Source organism: Balaenoptera physalus (assembly GCF_965194825.1).
Source record: "Balaenoptera physalus genome assembly, chromosome: 9".
NCBI classification, from domain to species: Eukaryota; Metazoa; Chordata; class Mammalia; order Artiodactyla; family Balaenopteridae; genus Balaenoptera; species Balaenoptera physalus.
This window is the reverse complement of record NC_138888.1, coordinates 72,621,322-72,646,483: the sequence shown is the minus strand read 5'-3', so window position 1 is coordinate 72,646,483 and position 25,162 is coordinate 72,621,322. Positions and strand designations below refer to the sequence as shown.

The 25,162-nt window shown below is 37.4% G+C and overlaps 1 protein-coding gene and 1 long non-coding RNA gene across 5 annotated transcripts in view; one reads left to right on the top strand and one right to left on the bottom strand.

Moving 5' to 3' along the window:
- The first annotated feature begins 286 nt into the window (after window positions 1-286).
- The window catches only part of LOC309666541, a 34,653-nt gene continuing 9,777 nt past the window's right edge, over window positions 287-25,162 (top strand). Inside the window, exons 1-2 of the long non-coding RNA XR_014267158.1 lie at window positions 287-2,807; window positions 5,126-5,175. This is a non-coding gene — a long non-coding RNA (uncharacterized lncRNA). The remainder of the gene's footprint in view (window positions 2,808-5,125; window positions 5,176-25,162) is intronic.
- The window catches only part of CEP162 (centrosomal protein 162), a 221,251-nt gene continuing 209,302 nt past the window's right edge, over window positions 13,214-25,162 (bottom strand). For all 4 annotated transcript variants that reach the window (XM_082473929.1, XM_082473928.1, XM_082473930.1 and 1 more), the window contains one exon: window positions 13,214-14,769. In XM_082473929.1, coding sequence (XP_082330055.1) covers window positions 14,560-14,769 — 210 coding nt within the window. In that variant the 3' untranslated portion in view covers window positions 13,214-14,559. The remainder of the gene's footprint in view (window positions 14,770-25,162) is intronic.

Genomic DNA, 25,162 nt, shown 5'->3' with positions numbered 1-25,162 from the left:
CTCAGCTTCTTTGTTTTCACACATCCAATTTTTCATTTCATTTAAAAATGATTCCATGTTTATAGTGTCTCAATTTCTATCGTCTCTAGGATCCCAGTGGTCTGAGTCATGCACCAGATTTCATTTAGGAATTATTCCACCGAAAGAAACCCCTTTCCCATAATGTCTTTTGAGGAAAATATTATTCTTTAAGACTCTAACACTAAACAGTAGGACAAAGCGTGGAACATTTCTTGTAGTTAACACACAGTCTTGCAAAAAGAAACTTGCTATTTTCATTAAACTTGCTATTTTCATTCATTAAAACGTTGATTTTAATAACTTTTACTAATGTGAATATTATTATTAATAACTTAAGTAACAAAATATAAACCATGGGTTATTTATTATTAAGATTCAAAACTAAGTGGTATCTTATTTAGAAATAGATTTATTAGAAGACTGAAGGATATTCAAAAGATAGAAAAATACCCATGATGATACTATCATTTTTGTTAATTAAATGTCAAGAACTGTGAAAGGTCTAAGATTTGACCCCTTTTGAAAGCTAGCAAGTTAGCAGGACACAGTTCTGTGGAAGCTGGCAGAAGATATAAGACTCCTGGGTCAGAGACAAAGAACTTTATGACCACACAGCAGGCAGCACATGCATATCAAGTTCATTGGTTCCTGACTCATTTCCTGTTGCTGTTGTAACAAAGGATGACGAACGCAGTGGCTTAAAGCAACCTACATTTATTCTCTTACAGTTCTAGAGTGCGGAAGGCTAAGGTCAGTGTCAGTGGGCTAAAATCAAGGTGTCATCAGGGCTGTGTTCCATGCGGAGGCTCTAGGGAAAGATCCATTTTCTTGCCTTTTTCAGCTCCTAGAGGCTGCTCACACTCCTTGGCTCAAGGCCCTGTATCACTGTCACCTCTGCTTCCACTTTACATCTCTGTCTCTGACCATCCTGCTTCTCTCCTATAAGGACCTTTGTGATAACGTTGGATTACCTACAGTAATCTCCCATCTCAAGATCCTTAACTTAATCACATCTGCAAAGTCCCTTTTGCCATGCAAGGTAACATATGCACAGGTTTTAGGGATTAGGAAAGGACATGTTTTGGGGGGGCATGAATTATCCTACCACATTCTTCTCTTTGGCCCCAAAGATTCATGTCCATCCCACATGCCAAATACATTCATCTTATCCCAACATTCTTCAAAGTCTCAAATATTACACCATTTTTACACCATCAAATCAAAGTCCAATATATAGTCTAAATAGTGTCAGCTCAAAAGTCCCAAATGACATCATCTTATTCATCTAAGTCGGGTATGGGTGAGACCCTTTGTATGATCCATCCTGGGGAAAAATTCTCCATCTGTGGACCAGAAAACTAGAAACAAGTTATCTGTTCCTAAAATGCAATGGTGGGACGAGCATAGGATACCAGTTCTAGACATTCCTGTTCAAAAAGGGAGAAACTGGAAAGGAGAAAGGAGTCACCAGTTCCAAGCAGTTTCAGAATTCAACTGGGCAAATTCCATTAGGTTGCAAGGCCCGTAAATAATCTTCCGTGGCCCATGGCTGCCCTCTGGGCCTGCAGCTCTACCCTTGAAACCTTCCTTTTTCTTGAAGGGTAGAATGTGTTTGTAACTGAGTAGTTTATCAACCTGTTCCCTGAATGTAAAATTTGGGGGAGTCTGCCAGCCTTCTCTCCTCTTGTTCTCTCTCTGTCCCCAAGTTGGCAGTGTTTCTGCTGGTATAACATTCTCAAGAATATTGTGAGTCTCCTCAATATGTCACATGTGCTCATTCCATCAGACAAGAGGCATAAATTGCATCACAGAGTCATTCTTTCTTGAGGCAGGAGCATGACTTTTGGTAAACCAAGCCAGTCAGGGTAAGGCAGCTTCTACTTTGACCAAAGGGCAATTGTCTAGAGAAGGAGGCACTAGTGGGCCAGCATCCCCAGCAGCTGGGAATAACACACTGGATAGTAAAATCTGGGTAGGACACCACCAGCACCCTTATAGACAATAACAGGTGGCATTTATTGGGCACTAAGCCACCTCTGTGTTAATTTTTTGTAAACTTACAGTGAGAACTCTCAACACAGAAGCTTAAAGGGTCCTTTTAAATAGGAGTTAAGTCAGGATACTTCTCTGCTCAAAATCCGGCGATGGCTTCTCATTTCACTCAGTGAAGAAGCTGGAGTCCTTGCAATGACCTCAAAGCTTTCCTCCCCCCCACCTCCTCGGCTGATCTCATCTCCTGTCCCCCCCGCCACCCGGCTCACTCTGCTCCAGACACACTGGCCTCCCTGCTGTCCCGTGAAGACAGCAGACATGTACCCATAGGGCTGTTGCCCTGGCCAGTCTCTCTGTCTGGAACACTCTTGCCCTAGATATTCACATGGCTCCTCCCTCACTTATTTCAAGTCTTCCCTCAAATGCCGTTTGTTGTGGGTCATATTGTGTCTCCTCCACCGCCCCCCCCCAAATTCATATGCTGAAGTCCCAACCCCCAATAATGCAGAATGTGATCTTATTGGGAAATAGGATTGTTGCAGATGTAACTGGTTAAGATGAGGTCATTAGGGTGGGCCCTAATCCAACATGACTTGTATCCTTATGAAAAGGGGAAATGTGGGCACAGAGACATGCATAGAAGGGAGATGATGGGAAGATGTAGAGAGAAGATGGCCATCTACAAGCCAAGGAGAGAGACCTGGAACAGATTCTCCCTCCCAGCGTCGATTCCAGTCCTCAGAAGGAACCAACACTGCTGACACCTTGATTGCAGACTTGCAGCCTCCAGAACTGTGAGACAATAAATTTCTGTTGTTTAAGGCACTCAGTTTGTGGTTCTTTGTTACAGAAGCCCTAGCAGCAAATACCCCCTTCTCGATGTTCTTAATGAGGCCAACTCTGGCCATCTCGTTGTAAATTGGGGACTGCATTTCCCTTATCTCTGCCCCAGCACCCCCATCTCCCGGACCATATTCTATTGCTCTTTCTCTACAGCGCTTATCACCTATCATACTATACAGTTCACATGACTATTATGTCTGTTGTTTATTTTCTGCTCCTCCTACTAGAATATAAATTCTGCAAGGACAGGGATCTTTATTTTGTTCACTGATAGGTCCCAAGCGGCTTGACCAGTGCCTGGGACACAGTCAGTAGTCAATAAAGATTGGCTTGATGGAGGGAGAGACTGTTTCTTATATTTACAGGTCAGAGAACTAAGGCTCTGGGAAATTCAGTATTTTGCTCGGGTACAGAACCAGTAAATGGCCGATCAAGCTGGGTGTCAAGTAAATAGTGAATGTGGGGAAGGCTTGAATGAGTCCCTTTCTGTTGGTTAATATTTCTCTGGTATATCTTTTTTTTCTATCTCTAACTTTTGACCTCTCTCTGTTATTCTTTTAAACTTTCCATCTGTTTTAAGTTTTAATTTTGCTTTGTTTCAGATTAACAAATGAAATTTATGAATCTAAATTTTAATTTGTGAGTTTATTTCATCTAAATATACTGTGATTACCAATGATGTTTTATTTCTAGCATTTTATTTTGTGATTTCTATTTACTTTGCTTTTCTCCTTTCCTGCTTTATACCTTGCAGTTGTGGTTAAGAGCATGGGGTCTAGAGATAGCCTGTCTGGGCTTGGTTCCATCACTTGCTAACTGTGCAGTCTTCTCCAGGATACCTAATCTCTTTGAGACTCACTTCCTTCATATATAAAAAGGGATACTATCCACCTCAAAGCTTGTGAGCCTTAAGTGATAAAATATATAAAGAACTTTTAGAATAGTGACTGGCCTATTCTGAAGGCTTCATTTTGGCTCCTTTATTTTTATTCTCTTTTTAAACAATTATTTTAGAGATTGCCCTTGAATTGTAATGAATTTACTAGATATTGCAAGTTAAAATGTTGTTTAACCCACCCTTTGAATTGTTTTATTATTAGTGTATTTTATTTATTTTTTAATTTAATTTTTATTTTATGTTGGAGTAGAGTTCATTTACAGTGTTGTGTTAGTTTCAGGAATACAGCAAAGTGATTCAGTTATGCATATACATATATCCATTCTTTTTCAGATTCTTTCCCCATATAGGTTATTACAGAATATACAAACAGCTCATGCAGCTCAATATCAAAAAAACAAATGACCCAATCAAAAAATTGGCAGAAGACCTAAATAGACATTTCTCCAAAGAAGATATACAGATGGCCAAAAAGCACATGAAAAGATTCTCAACAACACTAATTATTAGGGAAATGCAAATCAAAGCTACAATGAGGTATCAGCTCACACCAGTCAGAATGGCCATCATCAAAAAGTCTACAAACAATAAATGCTGGAGAGGGTGTGGAGAAAAAGGAACTCTCCTGCACTGTTGGTGGGAATGTAAATTGGTGCAGCCACTATGGAGAACAGTATGGAGGTTCCTTAAAAAACTAAAAATAGAATTACCATATGATCCAGCAATCCAACTCCTGGACATATATCCAGAAAAAAACATAATTCGAAAATATACATGCACCCCAATGTTCACTGCAGCACTATTTACAGTAGCCAAGACATGGAAGCAACCTAAATGTCCATCAACAGAGGAATGGGTAAAGAAGATGTGGTACATATATACAATGGAATGCTACTCTGCCATAAAAAAGAATGAAATAATGCCTTTTGCAGCAACATAGATGGACCTAGAGATTATCGTACTAAGTGAAGTAAGTCAGACAGAGAATGACAAATATCATATGGTATTGCTTATATGTTGAATCTAAAAAAAATGATAAAAAAGAACTTATTTACAAAACAGACTCACAGACTTAGAAAACAAACTTATGGTTACCAAAGGGGAAAGGTGGGGAGAGGGATAAATTAGGAGTTTGGGATTATCGTATGCACACTACTAGATATATAATAGATAAGCCACAAGGACCTACTGTGTAGTACGGGGAACTCTACTCAATATTCTGCAATAACCATTGAATTTTATATATATTTTATTTACATAAGTTGTTTCTTTTAAAAAAGTGATTTTTTTTTCATGATGTCCTGATTTTTCATGTTTTCTGGGATTTATTTTATTTTTTTAATGACTCATTTATTTTATGCTCTCTTTTAGATTGTTTCAGAATTTTAGGCTCCGGAATACTAATCATCCTGGTTTTTGGGGTAAGCTACTTCTTCCTCATGGCCAATTATTTACTTCTATTTTTTGTCTTGTGTGTGTGTGTATGTATGTGCCTGTATGCACGTGTACTGTAGTGTGAGCTCTCCAGCAAGCATTATTTTTTCCTATGATTGTCCCATACATTGTGCTTTATAAAAGTTTCCCTAGAGAACAATTTTGTATTGCTTATCCCTTAGGATAAGTAAGTAATTTGATCAATCTGGAATTGTTATGTTTTTTGCTTGGGAATTCCTGAATCATAAATAGAGTATACATTTGGATTCCATATCCACATGAAACATGGGCTTGGAGTTTAGATTTTTTATGGGAGACTTTTTTTCCTAGAGACCCTGGAAGCACCAGTTTCTTCATCCCTTTCCTGTGTGTGTGTGTGTGTGTGTGTGTGCATGTGTGTGTGTGTGTGTGTGGAGTTTATTCAGTCTCCCTTTCAATGAAGGGGCAGCTCATCCAATAACTTTTATGAGGGAGGTTTCTATAAAGGAAGTCTCTACATCTGGTATGAACCCTTTTTTTCCTAAATAGACATTATAGCCCTATTCACTGCAGATTAAAACCCCTTCCCTCCAGAGTGTTGTGGCATCAGCTTACAAACTTACCATTCTGGCTTTAAGTGTCCTCTTTATATGTCACCTGGGAACTTCTCTCGCCTTCATAGTTAGCTCTATATTATTTTTGTTGTTGTTGTATTTTATCCAGCATTACTAAAAGTTTTACTTAAAAGAGATCCAAATCAGCTCAATTCACCATGTTTTCCAGAACTGAAATCTTGAGTTCTAGAGTATCAGTTTGATTTTTCTTAAAAATAGATGCCAGTGTATTTCTCTGGTGAACATCTTTATACTGTCATCTATTTTCCCATAATTTCCTCTATTTTCTTTAATATATTAAAGGTAATTATTTTATAGTCTTTATTTTTAACTCTTTACATCATCTGTGGGTTTGCATCTATTGTCTAATGTTTCTTATTCTCATATTATCAATCATGTAGTCTTGACACTTTTCATGTCTAGAAATTTTTTATTACTTGGCAGACATTGTGAGTGAAAAATCCATTGATGCTACATATGTTATCTTCCATGAGAGAAATTCCCCTGCCCCTTCCTGTTAGGCAGACAGAATGAGGAGCTATCATCTCACTCCAGTCAGGCATTGAGGTGGGTCAGGACTGAATTGCTTTTTCTTAAAATAGCTTTGGGGTATACTTGGCAAAATAATTTTTAACACTTTTAAAGTATACAATTTAATACATTTGACCTAAGTGTTTCTCCAAGAAACCATCACCACAATCAAGACAATGAACACACCCATCACCCACAAAAGTTTTCTCCTGCCCTTTTGTAATCCCTCCCTCCCCATCTCTTCCCCTGGAAACCATTGATCTGCTTTCTATCACTGTATATTGGTTTGCATTTTTCAAGATACTTGTATGAATGGATTCATGCAGTATCTATTCTATTTTGTCTGACTTCTTTCATTCAGCATAATTATTTTGAGATTCATCCATGTTGTGTGTATTAATAGTTTATTATTATTATTTTTCTGCTGAGTAGTGTTTAGTGCTGAGTTATTGCTGAGTAGTTCATTGTGAGTAGTGTTTAGATAAACCCTAATTTGTTCATCCATTTACTTGTTGATGGATATTTGGGTTATTTACAATCTTGGCTACTATAAATAAAACTGCAATGACTAGTTACAATTCTCTGTATGGACATATGCTTTTATTTTCTAAAGCACCTAGAAGAGGAATGTCTGGGTCGTATGGTAGATAGGTGTTTACCTTTTTAAAGAAACTGCTTAACATTTTTCTAAAATGAGTGTATTACTGTAAATTCCTCACAGTGTATATGAATTCTTATTGCTCTACTTCCTTGCCAACGCTATGTAAGGTCAGTCTTTTTAATTTTATTCATTCTAGTATGTGTGTAGTAGTATCTCATTGTGGTTTTCGATTGCATTTCACTAATGACTAATGGCATTCAGCATCTTTTCATATGGATATCCAGATATCCATCTGGATATCTTTGTGAGGTGTGTTTTCAAATCTGGCTCGTTGTCATATTGGGGAGTTTGCTTTATTATTGAGTTTTGAGAGTCCTTTATTCTGGATATAAATTCTTTATCAGATATACGATCTGCAAATAGTTTCTATCTGTGGCTTGTCTTTTCATTTGCTTAACAATGTTTTTGAAGAGTTTTGAAGACCGTCTTCATTTTGATAAAGTTCAGTATATCAATTTCTCTTTTAAATGGATCATACTTTTGGTATTATAGCAAAGAAATATTTGCCAAACCCAAGTCATAAAGGTTTAATCCGATGCTTTTTTTCCCTAGAAGTTTTACAGTTTTAGATTTTCTATTTAGATCTATAATCCATTTTGAGTTAGTTTTTGTGTATGCTGTGAGGTATGGAGCAAAGTTCATTTTTTTTTTTGCATATGGATATCTAATTCTTCAAGCACTATTTGTTGAAAAGATCCTTTCTCCACTGATTTGTCTTTGCACCGTTATTGAAAATCACTTGTCCGTATATGTGTTGGTTTAGTTCTGGACATTCTATTCTGTTCCATTATTTTATTTGCCAATTTTACACCAATACCATACTTCTTGATTACTGTAGCTTCAAAAAGTCTTAAAATCAGATAGTGTAAGTCCTCCAACTTCATTTTTCTTATTCAAAGTTGTTCTGGGTACTTGGGATCCTTTGCATTTTTATATGAATTTCAGAATCAGTTTTTAAATTCACTTCCTTACATCCTGTTCTACCAAAATTCCACCCATTTCTTTGGCCATCTCTTTTCCAAAAAAGGCTCTCCAGATCCCAGGTGAAAGGAATTTCTCTTTCTTCTGTGCTCCATTCACACTTCATAATACTTTTATTGCATTTATTCGTATTTGGCTAGATGTACTTTTCTGATCTTTCCTGCCATATAGCAAACCTTTCAAGATCAGGAATCTTGACTTTGTTCCCTTTGTCTGCTGAAAAAACTAGTTTTATACGTTGCAGGTGTGAGCCCTGCATTAACAGATGTCTGCAGAAGACATCTAGCTCATTTCCTGCATATTGTCAAGGTATCCAACAGATTTAGAATTGCTTATTCTATTGTTTATCTCCAAGATAGCTCTTTCTTTATCATTTCTATTACTACTACTGCACTTTCAAAGAAAAATGGGATAATTATTTTTCAAATATCAAAACATAGTATAATTGACTTGTGGTGCTAACTACATGCAGCTGTGTCTCAACAATCTACTTATTGTTCACATACTCCCTCACTCATTGAACTTTTGGGAAAATGTCTATCCTTAAAGATATCAGTGGTATCTTTGGCTGCCAGGGCAGCAGTACCTCAACTCAGACCTACTGTATTTCTAATGGTTCCCTCCAACCCTACTCTAGCCCTCCACTGGGGGAACTGCAGTTATGCCCTCTAAAAGCTTATTATTTCTCAGGAAGAGCTTCTGTATGAAGTATAATCATGTCCTTCTTATGGGGACATTCATCCCGGAGATCCGGCAGCAGGGGAAAATGTTTAGCCTGCTTTTTGTAGAGCCTAAACTGTTCCATATTTATTAGGAGCAAGTACAATGAGGAAATTGTTTTTATTAGCACCTAACAAATTAGCTGCATGACTGTATGATTCCGGAAATCAGCTTTCCCATCACGCTCAGGCCTTATGTCGATGTGACACCCACCTTGGGTAATGTTTTCTCCTGTGAGCAATGTAAGGTTCAAGACACTTAAGAATGGCTTTTTGTTTTCTTCCTTAGTCTTTCCACATTCGTTACATCTGGTGAAATCATATGACTCCTGTTTATATGCAGCCCAGCACTAATCTTTTTTAAAGTATCCCATGTTTAAAAGGCTAGCAGACAATTAGTTGGAAGACAGAAATCCTCTTACAGTTTTGTCCTAAAGTAAAATCTTGGTTAGTGGCTAAAGAAAATTCACATTAAAATCTTAAATACAGTGATATAAAAATTTTTTAAAATGCTGAACTATTAGTTGATTCCATTAAACACGATAGCAGTTAAACCTGTTTCTGTGGCAGCCTTAAAATAATTCCCTCTTTATCAGAGTCCTTGGGAGGCCCCTGCAATCATTGTCAATATCATCATCATCATCATTATGGAACTGATTCCTCTAGGAGATTCTAGGAAAATAAAGAGATGGGTAGGGGATGTATGTGTGTGATTGTGTGCGTATATAATGAGAATAGTGATAAGACATTAGATGCAGGATACAAGTTCCATTTAGAGAAGATTTGATCATGAAATCCTGATATGGATGTGAACAAAGGAAGTGGTGGGAGTGAGATGGCCAGTGGAAAGGAGGAGGAAGTGAGCAGAGGTGGGAGTATAGATGGCTCGGTTAGAAGATCAGCACATTGATGTGAATGAGGGGAGTGTGGTGGGCAAAATAATGCCCCTCCCTCCTCCACAAGGTGGCCAGCTGTGAAAATGTTCCTGTACCTGGCAAAAGGGACTACAGATATTTTAGGACAAAAATCTAAGAGGATTTATACCTTCTAATAAATTGTCTATTAGCCTTTTAAACATGTGATTCTTTAAAAAAGATCAGTGCTCGGCTGCAAATAAACAGAAGTCATATAATCTCACCAGGTGTAACGAATGTGGAAAGACTAAGGGAGAAAAACATAAAAGCCATTCTTAAGTGTCTCGACCCTTACATTGCTCACAAGAGGAAACATTACCCGAGGTGAGCGTCACATCAACATAATACCTGAGTGTGATGGGAAAAGGGGATTCTGAGAGGAGGCCATGGGAAGAGTAGCCTGGATTATCCAGGTGGGCCCAAGCTAATCACGTGGCTCCTTAAAAGAGAACACTTCCCAGCTGCTTTTAGAGTCAGAAGGGGATGTAACCGCAGAAGAACGTTCAGAGAGATGCAAGCTTGCTGGCGGTGAAGATGAAGTGGAGGGCAAAAGCCAAGGGATATGGGTGGGCTCTGGAAACTGGAAACGGCAAGGAAACATTCTCTCCTAGAGCCTCCAGAAGGAACGCACCCTGCTTTTAGCCCGGTGAGAACTAACCGGACCTCTGACCTCCAGAACTAACCGAACTAACTGGACCTCTGACCTCCAGAACTGTAAGGTGATAAATCTGTGCTGGTTTAAGCTGTTAAATTTGTGGAAATTTGTTACAGTAGTACAAATAGTAGTAACATAGGGAGGATTTGTGTACGAGATTAGAAGTCTGATGGAGAGGGAGGCCGGGGTAAGGATTCGGACATTTACACCTAAAAAACAACAGAGTGAAGTGGGAATGGGAAATGCTCAAGCAGAGCTGGCAGTGCTGTTTGGCAGACTATTTGGAGTGAGGAGAACACTGGAGCAGAGGAATCAATTAAACCTCTACCAGAAAAATAAGGAGTAAAATGGTGACAGGGCTTCAGTGGTGGTGGATATGGGAATGGAAAAGGACATTGATATAAGCATTATTCTGAAGAAATTGGCTACAGATTTGATGACTCCATGTCGGGAAAAGTTACTCAATGTATGGACTGAATGTTTGTGTCCCCTCAAAATTTATCTGTTGAAACCTATTCCCCAGTGTGATGGTATTAAGAGGCGGGGCCTCTGGGAGGTAATTAGGTTTAAATGCGGTCATGAGAGTAGAGCCCTCCCGAATGGGATTAGTGCCCTTATAAAGTCGCAAGAGATCTTGCTTCTCTCTTCTCTCTGCCATGTGAGAATACAATGAGGAAACAGCCAGGAAGCAAACCCTCACCCAGATACCTTGATCTCAGACTTCTCAGCTTCCAGAATTCGTTGTCTAAGCCACCCAATCTATGGTAATTTGTTACAGCATCCCAGATTGACGAAAATGGTCAGGAATGCCTTAGAGTTTGGAACTCACTGGAGAATGCTGCAGCTCAGGGGAGTGGGCAGCTGGTTTCCAACGTGAAGACTTTTATGAGAACAGTGGGTAATTCTGGCAGGAATTAGCAATAGGGGCTGGCCTCAGGAGAAATGAAAGGTAGGGATCAGACCCAATGTTACCCTGCTGGTAGTGGTGGCGGTACCATGAGTATGAGAGTAGATGTGACCTCTGGGGATTGGAGGGAGCAGAGGGTTGTATGTAGATGGAGGTCAAAGGATGAGAGAAGGTGATAAATTTATTAAGCCCCTGCTCTGTATGAGGGACTAGGCTGCTATGAAGGCTCTGACCCCACGCCAGGGGAGTGAGCACCTGCCTGATCTCATTAGGGTTCCTTGCACGTGGCCTTGATAATGAGCAAAACAGGTAAGACATGGGCATGCAAATATCTCTGATCACTGACACTGCCTGGAGCTGGTGGGAGAAAAAACCAAGATGCTTCATTCCACTCAGGCTTCTCCAATGAGCAGGCTCAACTTAACCCTTTTGTCAACAGTCCTTCTCTAATGACTTCACTTTGGCCTGCCTCACAAATCCTTCCCCCAGGTACCTTCTAGACCCTTCTCCAAGGAGTTACACAGACCATGTACAATTCTATGATCTGTTCTCTGCATCAGGACTTTCTCATTGTAATATCAATACCCTAAGGTGGGGACCATTGGCAGGCAACCAGGATGAGTTCAAGAGCAGGGCAAGCTTACTGAGACTAGCTCCACTGGACCAGACTCCTGCCGTGTTCCTGCCTCTTCGCTTTTGTGCTCCAAGGATGCACACCTGGTACAATTATCGCACCCGCCCCCCCCCCACGCCCCGTTTTTTGTCCCCTTTTCCGTAAAGTCTCGTCTCTTGTTATTGAATTTACTAACAACCCATTTTATTCTCCTAGTGGAACTTGGTGCCTCTCCCCCTTTCCTCTGAGATTAATACTGCCCTTCAAACTGATTTCTTACAACAATCCTAGAGAGTAGGTGTTGGTGGGAAAAATTTTCCCCCATTTGCACTATTTAAGTAGTGGTGATGGAAGCTTTCAGCAAACCTGGAGAGAAAACTGGACTTACTTTGGTTTAGAGGGGAGGAAATAGGTTAACTTGGGCTAGGAACTAGTCCCTTACCAAGCTGGACAGGTGCTGAGAAGGAATACATGTGCTTTTCATTAAAGACTCCTTGATAGAAACTGAAAAAGGCTATAATTAACAGGTTCAAATAGTAAAGTAGAATTATCCGTAACTGGGATTAGAAAACTTTCAAACTTCACTCTTCCAACCATTGCTAAGGGGCTCCTCAAAGTAGGCCATTGAATAGTTATGTAACTACAAAGTGTCCAATTCCAAGTAAGTTTACCTGTTATATAACATGCCTGCAGATGTTAGACCTACCCAATTAGAGCCCGTAGGAAGTATGAGTGGGAAAGAGGAATAGATGTTTCCATCTTCTTGGCATTTAGTCACAAATTTAGGATTTTTCTAATATAGAATGGGACCCTAATACTAAAGCCTGGATTTCTGAGGGTTGATGGGTAGATACTAGTTATGGAACGCTGTGGGCTCACAAGAGATCCAATCAGAAATCTCTCTGCACAAAAGCAGCGGTGACAGCAGTAACCAGGTATCTTGACCAGGTTCCTGAAGGGAAGGCCTGTGGATGCAGGTGTCCTACGACATTGTGAGGGAGATGGAAGTGGCAGAAGAGGACTGATAATTTCTGGAGTTTGAATCTTCGTAAAAGCCTTCCTTTTCAAGATGGCCTAAATGTGTCCACCTTCTGTGTTCTCATCCTAGACCCTCCGTGCAATAACTAAGGGATGGGGTATGATCCCCGAGGTTTCTAGTTGTAACTAATAGTTCTGATAGTATGTATGGACCTTTACTCTGTAAGTAAAATTGAAGCTGTGCCATGTGCACAGCTTATTCTAAAACAGAATATGGAGTCCTCATAAAAATAGGATGTACTTTCTCTGTAAGTGATAATCTGTTTAATGTCTGTACTTCTTGTGTTGCAGAATCAGCTATGTTTGTGCTTAGAATGAATGGCCCATGGATAGTCAAAAAGACAAACGGGGGCGGGGTGTAGTTATAAATTAGCAGGTTTGCAGATAAAAAAATAGACAAAAGCACACTCAAATAATAACCAAAATAGTTTATATTATAACTTAAAATTCTTTCACATAAAAAAGAACAAACTATAATTAATGCTTTCTACCCTCTTAGGAAAAGGACATTAAAAATTCTGGACATTAATTGCATTCCTTTAATTTCCATGTTTCACATTTGCTACCTATAATTTCACTAAGATTTATTTCAACTGTCCTTTATAAAGCATTTCACTTTGTAATGATTATTTTAGAACTGCACTTGCTGGCATGTAGTTATTGAGGACTTGGAATGTGCTGGTCCAAACTGAGATGTGCTATAAATGGAAAACTTGCCAGATTTTGGGGACTTCGTATGAAAAAAAGAATGTAAGAACCCAATTTTTATATTGTTATTTTAGATATATTACATAAATTACCAAAATTAACTTCATTTGTTTCTTTTTATCTTTTTAAATGTGGCTACTAGAAAATTTAAAATTACATGTGGCTCACACAATCCTTCTACTGGACAGCACTGGGCCAGAACATTTGAAAACAAAGTAGCTACAGCTTTAACTTACCAGTTATCTTGTATGCCCACTATCTGCTTTTGGAAATGAAATTGTAAAATAAAAGAATAATCTGGCTACCTTTATGCATGCTTTTAATTTTTTCTAGTGAACATATATTTACTTTTTAAATGAAGTGAAAATGCTATATTCTGTTTATAACCTTAAAGTTACAAAAAGGGACTGACATTTAAGACATGTAGCATGAAAGATTAAAACAGTGAATAAATCAAATTCCCCTATTACTTGTGAAATATATTCTGCACTTTTATATCAGGTGCAAAATGAGGCACCTAGAGGTAGGAGTGGAAATCTGGGAGAACACGAGAGTTCACTCCCTGTCTACTTGTACAGAAGTTACAACTCTCATCAAAATGATCACGGAAGCGCCACTACTCTGGTGACTGTCCGAGCCTCTGTGCTCACATTCCTCCCTGTGTGTCTGTGGGAAAAAGGAGCTGTCCTTCTGGCCAGGAATTAAGAATACACACTTAGTCAATGATGGCAAAGTATTTGCAACTTAGTTTTCTTTGCATATCTAGCGTGTAAGTGAGACCTTTTGTAATAAATCTCACTAGTTCTAATCACCTGACAAAAAGGGACTTGTCCATAAATTATTTAAAATGTGACTGGTTAATGATTTTCAGTAAAATACAGCATTAATGCTGCTCTTTTTTTTTCTAATTGGTAAAGGGTGATTTATTTTGAAATGTTGCTTTTGTGTCCTGGCAACATACTGTAACACTTTTTTCAAAAGCCTCCTGACAGAGATCCCATCCACCGTCCATCTTCAGGCCTTTCTGTGAGGTCACGTGACATGCGAGTTTCTAGTAATACTCTGGTGCGTTCACTTCTTCTGCCAAAGCAACTGGCATGACCACCCCCTGCCGGTGCAGCTCTCGGAGAACATCCAAAATCGAGTCTAACTCCGTGCGGAACTTGTCCAGCTCACGATTCTTCAGCTGTGCAAGTCTTTTCCATTTCTCAATTTCTTTGTTTTGCTCGGTTTCTACTACTTGGTGTGTCTGCTGTATTATCTGCAAATTAAAAAATGCCGCATTACTTTAGAGTTCATAGTGTGGGTGAAGAACCTCTAATAGCCTCAAAGAGCTCAAGTGGGACAATGCTGACGATGGTAAACCTGTGACCTATATATCAGAGGGGAGGGAGGCAGAGGGAGGGGAGAGTTACCTAACGGGCCCCGCTGGGTCAATAAACAGGCTTGCAAGTGAAGAGTAAGTGGGAATTTTAATATCTAATTCTGATAGGGAGTTATGGAGTTTAAAGTCTTTTTCTTTTAAGCCATGGTGGGGGGAGGGGGGGGGAAGGGTACCATTTAAAGCATCTAATTAATACCTTGGAATGAATCCAAACATCCCCAAAATGCTGTTTCTGTTTTTTTTTAAGAATTTTTTTTTTAATTTAATTTAATTTTTGGCTGCATTGGGTCTTTGTTGCTGCACGTGGGCTTGGTCTAGTTGCGGCATGTGGGCTCAGTAGTTGTGGCTTGCGGGCTTGAGAGCACAAGCTCAGTAGTTGTGGCGCACGGGCTTAGTTGCTCCACGGCATGTGGGGTCTTCCTGGACCAGGGCTCAAACCCATGTCCCCTGAATTGGCAGGTGGATTCTTAACCACTGCACCACCAGGGAAGTCCCTATAATGCTGTTCTTAAGAACAGTACTTGGGATGCAATCAAGACAGTTTTAATGCAACACATGTCATTAATGAACCATACATTGTAGCAGCAGGAATTATATAAGATAAAAGCACATACATCTATCATGTGCCAGGCTTGGCTTTAAGCACTTTACATATGTTAACATTTAATCTTGCCAACACACTAGGAGATATTCTACATATTCACCCCCATTTAACAGCTAGGGAAAGAGAGGCACAAATAAACAAAAAATTAATCTGCCCTAGATTCACACAGAACCCGTTGCAGGCAGAGTCACGATTCACACCCAGGCAGGGTGGCCCCAGAGTCCCTGCTCTTAACTACCACACTAGACTGCCTTGCTTATGTAGGTCAATTTTTTTCAACTGTGAAATAAGTGTACCTTGTCCAGTAACTTATAATACTGTTCTTATAATTTCAAAATACCTCATCATAAGGGAATCAGTCACAGGCACTTCAAACCACAGAAAGCTAGACATACAAAAACTAGTTAGGGCAACAAAGCCAATAATGTTGCCAAACGTTACACCCGCTGAACCTCTGCAGTAAAATTTTTATTTATAATTCTGCCTGGCTACAGAGTAACTTCGTAATTCTAAAATAAAAGAATTTCAGAAATACTGTATAAACACGTGCTTGAGTTAAGCGGAATACAAAATGCTGTATGAATTTTCAATTCTAAGTTTTAAACATTATATTTTGAAAATTTTGGATGTCTATTATGTATTGAAATTTGGCATTTAACCATAACTAACATAACATTGTATAAGTTTAAGGTATACAGTGTAGTGACGTGACATACGTAAAGACTGTGAAATGACTACCACAGTAAGTTTAGTTAACATCTGTCACCTCACATAAGTTTCAAAATCTTGTACTGGAAGTTTTAACCTTCTGACCACCTTCCCCCAATTCCCCCAATTCCCCCGCACCCTGCCTCTGGCAACTGCCAATCTGATCTTTGTTTCAGTGTGTTTGGGGTTGTTTAAAGTACACATGTAAGATTACATAGAATCTGTATTTCTCTATCTGACTTAGCATAAAGGCCCTCAAGGTCCATCCATGTTGTTGCAAGTGGCAGGGTTTCTTTTTTTTTTCTTTATGGCTGAATACCATTCCATTGTATGTATATATATCACATTTTCTTAACCCATTCACCCACTGATGGACACTTAACATTATTTCCATGTCTTGGCTGATGTAAATAATGCTTCAATGAGCACTGGCTGCACCAATTTACAGTCTCACCAACAGTGCACATGGGTTCCTTTTTCTCCACATCCTCATCAATACTTATTACTTTTGTGTTTTTGATAATAGCCATTCTTTTTGATATAGCTCACTGTGGGTTTGACTTGAATTTCCCTAATGATTAGTGATATTGAACATCTTTTGATGTAGCTGTTGGCCATTTTTTAATATCTTCTTTGTAATAATGTCTATTCAGGTCCTTTACCCATTTTTAAATTTTTTTTTTTGCTCTTGAGTTGTGTGAGTCCCTTGAATATTTGGATATTAGCTCCTTATCAGATGTGTGGTTTCCAAATATTTTCTCCCACTTCATAGGTTGCCTTTTCATCATGTTGATTATTTCTTTGGTTGTGCAGGTTTTTTTAGTTTGATGTAGTCCCATTTGTTTATTGTTTATTTCACTGCTTGTGTTTCAGGTGTCATATCCAAAAAGGATCTATGCCAAGACATGTCAGGGAATGTTCCCCCTATATTTTATTCTAGGAATTTTATGGTTTCTGGTCTTACATTTAAGTCTCTAATCCATTTAGAATTAATTTTTGTGTGTGGTGTAAGGTAAGGGTCTAGTTTCAGTCTTTTGCATGTGAATATCAAATTTTCCCACAACCATTTATAGAAGAAACTGTCTTTTGTCCAAAGAGTATTCTTGGCTCCCTTATCAAATATGTACACATGGATTTATTTCCAGGTTCTTGATTTGATTCCATTGGTCTGTGTGTCTATTTTTAATGCCAGGACCATACTGTTTTGATTACTACAGCTATGTATTTGTATAATATAGTTTGAAATTAGGAAATGAGATGCTTCCAGCTTTGTTCTTCTTTCTTAGGATTGCTTTGGCTATTTGTGGTCTTTTGTGGTTCCATACAAATTTCAGATTGTTTTTTCTATTACTGTAAAAAATGCCATTGGAATCTTGACAGGGATTGTTGTGAATCTGTAGATGGCTTTGGACATTTTAACAGTATCAATTCTTCTAATCCATGAACATTGAATACCTTTCTATTTGTGTCTTCTTCAATTTCTTTTATCAATGTCTTATAGTTATCAGTGTACAGATCTTTTATCTCCTTAGATAAATATATTTCCAAGATTTTATTGTTTTTGATATTACTGTAAATAGAACTGTTTTATTTTTCGGATAATTTGTTGTTAGTATATAGAAACATTACTGATTTTTGTATACTGATTTTGGTATCCTGCAGATTTACTGAATTTGTTGACCAGCGGTTTTTAGGCGGAGTCTTTAGGATTTTCTATATATAAAATAATGTCATTCACAGAGACAATTTTATTTCACCCTTTCCAATTCTGATGCCTTTATTTTTCTTGACTTATTCCTCTGGCTAAGGCTTCTAGTACTATGCTGAATAAAAGTGGTGAGAGTGAGCATTCTTTTCTTGTTCCTGATCTTAGCACAAAAGCTTCCAGGCTCTCACCACTGAGTATGATGTTAGCTGTGGTCTTGTTATCTATGGCCTTTATTATGTTGAGGTACATTCATTTTATACCTAATTTGTTAAGACTTTTTTTTTTTATCATGAATGAGTGTTTAATATTGTCATATGTTCTTTCTACAATGATTGAGATGATCATATGATTTTTATCTTTCATTCAGTTAATGTGGTGTATCACATTTATTGATTTGCATATGCTAAACCATCCTTACATCCCAGGAATGAATCTCACTTGATCATGGTGTATGATCCTTTTAATGTGCTGTTGAATTTGGCTTGCTAATTTTTTTTTTTAACAAGGAATATATGCCTTTTTGGAAATAATTATGTCCTGATACGGTCATCTTCTATACATTGACAGTGGTAATATTGGTAGTATAAGTATGCCTTGGTGTAGGTGGGTCATGAAGGCTTCCCCTCATATTCATTATAATAGAACTCAGAGCTGAGAGCAGCTTCCAAATAGAAAGGAAAAACACAGGTTTAAAAGGTCCCTTTCACAAGTGCTACAAGCATTAAATTTGTTCTGTAATTTCAATTCTGAAAAAAAACCACAAAACCAAAAAACATTACCCTGTAGCTTCTTACAAGCATCTGTACTGTTAATCTAGGAAATAAGTCTCCACTAGAAGATGCAAAGGTTTCACTATATGTGCTGCTACAGCAGCCTTTTGACTTCACTGTTCCTTTTTTATTTTTTTAACTTTATTGGAGTATAGTTGATTTACAATGTTGTGTTAGTTTCAGGTGTACAGCAAAGTGATTCATTTATATATTTATATATTCTTATTTTTCAGATTCTTTTCCCATATAGGTTATTACAGAATATTGAGTAGAGTTCCCTGTGCTATACAGTAGGTCCTTGTTGTTATCTATTTTATATATATAGTAGTGTGTATATGTTAATCCCAAACTCCTAATTTATCCCTCCCCAACACATTTCCCCTTTGGTAACCATAAGTTTGTTTTTTGAAATCTGTGAGTCTGTTTCTGTTTTGTAAGTAAGTTCATTTGTATCATTTTTTTAAAAAATTAGATTCCACATGAGTGATATATGATATTTGTCTTTGCGTGACTCATTTCACTTAGTCTGATAATCTCTAGGTCCATCCATGTTGCTACAAATGGTATTATTTTGTTCTTTTTTATGGCTAAGTAATATTCCACTACATATATATATGTACCACGACTTCTTTATCCATTCCGCTGTCAATGGAGATTAAGGTTGCTTCCATGTCTTGGCTATTGTAAATAGTGCTGCTATGAACACTGGGCTGCATGTATCTCTTCGAATTACAGTTTCCTCTGGGTATATGCCCAGCAGTGGGATTGCTGGGTCATATGATAACTCTATTTTTAGTTTTTAAGGAACCTCCATACTGTTCTCCAGAGTGATGGTACCAATTTACATTCCCACCAACAGTGTAGGAGGGTCCTGTCCCCTTTTCTTCACATCCTCTCCAGCATTTATTGTTCATAGACTTTTTGATGATGGCCTTTCTGACTGGTGTGAGGTGATACCTCATTGTAGTTTTGATTGGCATTTCTCATTTTGAGCATCTTTTCATGTGCTTTTTGGCCATCTGTATGTCTTCTTTGTCTATTTAGATCTTCTGTCCATTTTTTTTTATTGGGTTGTTGGTGTTTTTTTTGATATAGAGCTGCATAACCTGTTTGTATATTTTGGAGATTAATCCCTTGCCGGTCACTTCGTTTGCAAATATTTTCTCCCATTCTGTGGGTTGTCTTTTTGTTTTGTTTATGGTTTCCTTGGCTGTGCAAAAGCTTTTAAGTTTAATTAGGTCCTATTTTTTTATGTTTGTTTTTATTTCCATTATTCTAGGAGACAGATTCAAAAAGGCATTGCTGCAATTCATGTCACAGAGAGTTCTGCCTATGTTTTCCTCTAAGAGGTTTATAGTATCTGGTCTTACATTTAGGTCTTTAATTCATTTTGAGTTTACTTTTGTATATGGTGTTAGAGAATGTTCTAATTTCATTCTTTTGCATGTAGCTGTCCGGTTTTCCCAGCACCACTTATTGAAGAAACTTTCTCTTCTCCATTGTATATTCTTGCCTCCATTGTCATAGATTAATTGACCACATGTGTGTGGGTTTATTTCTGGGCTCTCCATCCTGTTCCATTGATCTATGTCTGTTTTTGTGCCAATACCACATTGTTTTGATGACTGTAGCTTTGTTGTATAGTCTGAAGTCAGGGAGCATGATCCCTCTAGCTCTGTTCTTCTTTCTCAAGATTGTTTTGGCTATTTGAGGTCTTTTGTGTTTCCGTACAAATTTTAAAAGTTTTCTTTCTAGTTCTGTGAAAAACGCATTTTGATAATGCGTTTATTTGACAGGGATTGCAATGAATCTGTAGATTGCCTTGGGTAGTATAGTTATTTTGACAGTATTGATTCTTCCAATCCAAGAACATGGTATATCTTTCCAGCTGGTTGTATCATCTTCAATTTCTTTCATCAGCATCTTATAGTTTTCAGAGTACAGGTCTTTTGTCTCCTTAGGTAGGTTTCTTCCTATGTATTTTATTCTTTTTGATGTGATGGTAAATTTGATTGTTTCCTTAATTTCTCTTTCTGATCTTTCATTGTTAGTGTATAGGAATGCAAGAGATTTCTGTGTATTAATTTTGTATCCTGCAACTTTACCAAATTCATTGATTAGTTCTAGTAGTTTTCTGGTAGCATCTTTAGGATTTTGTCTGTATAGTATCATGTCATCTGCAAACAGTGACAGTTTTACTTCTTCTTTTCCAATTTGTATTCCTTTTATTTCTTTTTCTTCTCTGATTGCCATGGCTAGGACTTCCAAAACTATTTGAATAACAGTGGTGAGAGTGGACATCCTCATCTTGTTCCTGATCTTAGAGGGAATGCTTTCAGATTTTCACTATTGAGAATGATATTAGCTGTGGCCTTCATTATGCTGAGGTAAGTTCCCTCTATGCCCATTTTCTGGAGAGTTTTTATCATAAATGGGTGTTGAATTTTGTCAAAACCTTTTTCTGCATCTACTGAGATAATCATATGGTTTTTATTCTTCACTTTGTTAATGTGGTGTATCACACTGATTGATTTGAGGATATTGACTAATACCTGCATCCCTGGGATAAATCCCACTTGATCATGGTGTATGATCCTTTTAATGCATTGTGGGATTTGGTTTGCTAGTATTTTGTTGAGGATTTTTGCATCTATGTTCATCAGTGATATTGACCTGTAATTTTCTTTTTTTGTGGTATCAGGGTGATGGTGGCCTCAAAGAATGAGCTTGGGAGTGTTCCTTCCTCTGTACGTTTTTGGAAGTTTCAGAAGGATGGGTGTTAACTCTTCTCTAAATGTTTAATAGAATTCGCCTGTGAAGCCATCTGGTCCTGGACTTTTGTTTGTTGGAAGTTTTTTGTGTTTTTGTTTTTTTGCTATGCAAGAGTTCTGAAGAGAAAATTAAACCTTTAAGGTACAATAAAATGGATAATTTGGCCCATTAATATACCATTAATATTGACAGGAAGGAATCAGTATTCTAAAAATACACAGAACTCTTACAAATCAGAAAGAAAAAGACCCAAGAGAAAAATGTCGAAGGACACAAATCAGCAAGTTAGAGAAAAAAATGAACTGTCCACAAATGTGACAATTTTCTACTTCACTATTAATCAAAGAACTGCAGATTGAAATAGGACAATATTTTCATCTATCAGATTAACAAATTTTAAGGAAAGATAATACCACTTAATATAAGCAAAAGGATATGAGAAATAATCCTATACATTATATTGGTTTTTAAAGGACAAAATGGCATACACAGCAAACATCTTAAAAATGTATTGACTCTTTATCCCAGCAATTCAACTTCTAGGAATTGATCCTAAGGGGAAGGTCACACAACTGTGTAAAGATTTAAGTGAAAGTGTGTGATCAAAGCGTGGTTTACAACTATAATTTTTTTTAATGAATGAGAATAATACATTCCAAAAAGAAATTAGATAAATTATGTACATCCATACAATGTGCAATCATTTAAAACCAAAGTCTAGTTTTTCTTTTCTTTTTTAAAAAAAATTTTTATTTTGTATTGGAGTATAGTTGATTAACAATGTTGTGTTAGTTTCAGGTATACAGCAAAATGATTCAGTTATACATATACATGAATCTATTCTTTTTCAAATTCTTTTCCCATTTAGGTTATTACAGAATATTGAGCAGAGTTCCCTGTGCTATACAGTAGGTCCTTGTTGGTTATCCATTTTAGACATAGCAGTGTGTACATGTCAATTCCAAACTCCCAATTTTTGAAAGTTTTTAAATCACTGTTTCAGTACTTGTGATTGGTCTGTTCATATTTTCTATTTTTTCTGGTTCAGTCTTGGAAGCTTGTGCCTTTCTAAGAATTTGTCCATTTCTTCTAGGTTGTCCATTTTATTGGCATACAGTCGTTTGCAGTAGTCTCTTATGATCCTTTGTATTTCTGTGGTGTCCACTGTAACTTCTCCTTTTCATTTCTTATTTTATTGATTTTATTGATTTGAGCCCTCTCCCTTTTTTTCTTGATGAGTCTGGCTAAAGGTTCATCAATTTTGTTTACCTTTTCAAAGAACCAGCTTTTAGTTTCATTGATCTTTTCTATTGTTCTCTTCATCTCTATTTCATTTATTTCTGTTCTGATCTTTACGATTTCTTTCCTTTGGGATTTGTTCTTCTCTAGTTGCTTTAGGTGTAAGGTTAGGTTGTATATTTGACATTTTTCTTGTTTCCTGAGGTAAGACTGTATTGCTATAAACTTCCCTCTTAGAACTGCTTTTGTTGCATCCCATAGGTTTTGGATCGTTGTGCTTTCGTTTTCATTTGTCTCTATTTTTTGGTTTTCTCTTTGACTTCTTCAGTGATCCACTGGTTGTTTAGTAACATATTGTTTAGCCTCCACATGTCTGTTGTTTTTCACAATTTTTCCCTGTAATTGATTTCTAATCTCATAGCATTGTGGTTGGAAAAGATGCTTGGTATGATTTCAGTTTTCTTAAATTTACCAAGGCTTGATTTATGACCCAAGATGTGATCTATCCTGGAGAATGTTCCACGTGCACTTGAGAAGAAAGTATATTCTGCTGCTTACTGATGGAATGTTAATAATGTAAATATCAATTAAGTCCTTCTGGTCTAATGTGTCATTTAAGGCCTGTGTCTCCATATTGATAGTCTGTCTGGATGATTTGTCCATTGATGAAAAGTGAGGTGTTAAAGTCCCCCACTATTATTGTGTTATTGTCGATTTCCCTTTTTATGGTTGTTAGCCTTATATGTTGAGGTGCTCCTATGTTGGGTGCATATATATTTACAATTGTTATATCTTCTTCTTGGATTGATCCCTTGATCATTATGTAGTGTCCTTTTTGTCTCTGCTAAGTCTTTATTTTAAAGTCTATTCTGTCTCATATAAGTATTGCTACTTCAGCTTTCTTCTGATTTCCATGTGCACGGAATACTTTTTCCATCCCCTCACTTTCAGTCTGTATGAGTCCCTACATCTGAAGTGGGTCTTCTGTAGACAGCATATATATGGGTCTTGATTTTGTATCCATTCAGCCAGTCTATGTCTTTTGGTTGGAGCATTTAATCCATTTATATTTAAGGTAATTATTAATATGTATATTCTTATTACCATTTTGTTAATTGTTTTGGATTTGTTTTTGTAGGCCTTTTTTCTTCCCTTCCTCTTTTGTTCTCTTCTCTTGTGATTTGAGGACTATCTTTAGTGTTGTCTTTGGATTGCTTTTCCTTTTTGTGTGTGTATCTACTGTAGACTTTTGGTTTGCAGTTACTATGAGGTTTTGATATAGCAGTCTATATATATACAAGATTGTTTTAAGTTGCTGGTCTCTTAATTGCAAATACATTTCTAATATCCTGAATTTGTACTCTCCTCTTCTCACAACTGCTGGTTCTGATATCATATTTGTGTGTGGATGATTTCCTACCTTTACTTATATTTGCCTTTACTGGTGAGCTTCCCATTTGTAATTTTCTTTTTTCTGGTTGGGGCCTTTTCTTTTCTGCCTAGATAAGTTCCTTTAGTATTTGTTGTAAAGTTGGTTTGTTGGTGCTGAATTCTCTTAGCTTTTGCTTGTCTGTAAAGCTTTTGATTTCTCCGCTGACTCTAAATGAGAGCCCTACTGGGTAGAGTATTCTTGGTTGTAGGTTTCTCCCTTTCATCACTTTAAATATATGGTGCCACTCCCTTGTGGCCTGCAGAGTTTCTGCTGAAAAATCAGCTGATAACCTTATGGGAGTTCCCCTGTATGTCATTTGTTGCTTTTCCCTTGTTGCTTTTAATATTTTTTCTTTGTCTTTAATTTTTGTCAGTTTGATTAAAATGTGTCTTGGTGTGTTCCTCCCTGGGTTTATCCTGCATGGGACTCTACTGTACTTCCTGGACTTGAGTGTTTCCTTTCTCACGTTAGGGAAGTTTTTGGCTATAATCTCTTCGAATATTTTCTCAGGCCCTTTCTCTCTCTCCTCCTTCTGAGACCCCTATAATGCAAATGTTGGTGTGTTTAATGTTGTGCCAGAGGTCTCTGACACTATCCCCATTTCTTTTCATTCTTCTTTCTTTATTCTGTTCCACAGCAGTGATTTCCACCATCCTGTCTTCCAGCTCACTTATTTGTTCTTCTCCCTCATTTATTCTGCTATTGATTCCTACTAGTGTATTTTTCATTTCACTTATTGTACTGTTCATCTCTGTTTGTTCTTTAAATCTTCTAGCTCTTTGTTAAACATTTCTTGTATCTTCTCGGTCTGTGCCACCATTCTTTTTCTGAGATCTTGGATCATGTTTACTATCATTACTCTGAATTCTTTTTCAGGTAGATTGCCTATCTCCACTTCACTTAGTTGTTCTTGTGAGTTAACTTGTTCCTTTGTCTGGAACATATTTCTCTGTCATCTCATTTTGTGTAACTTTGTGTTTATGGTCTCCTTTCCGCAGGTTGCAGGATCCTAGTTCTTCTTGCTTTGGGTGTCTGCC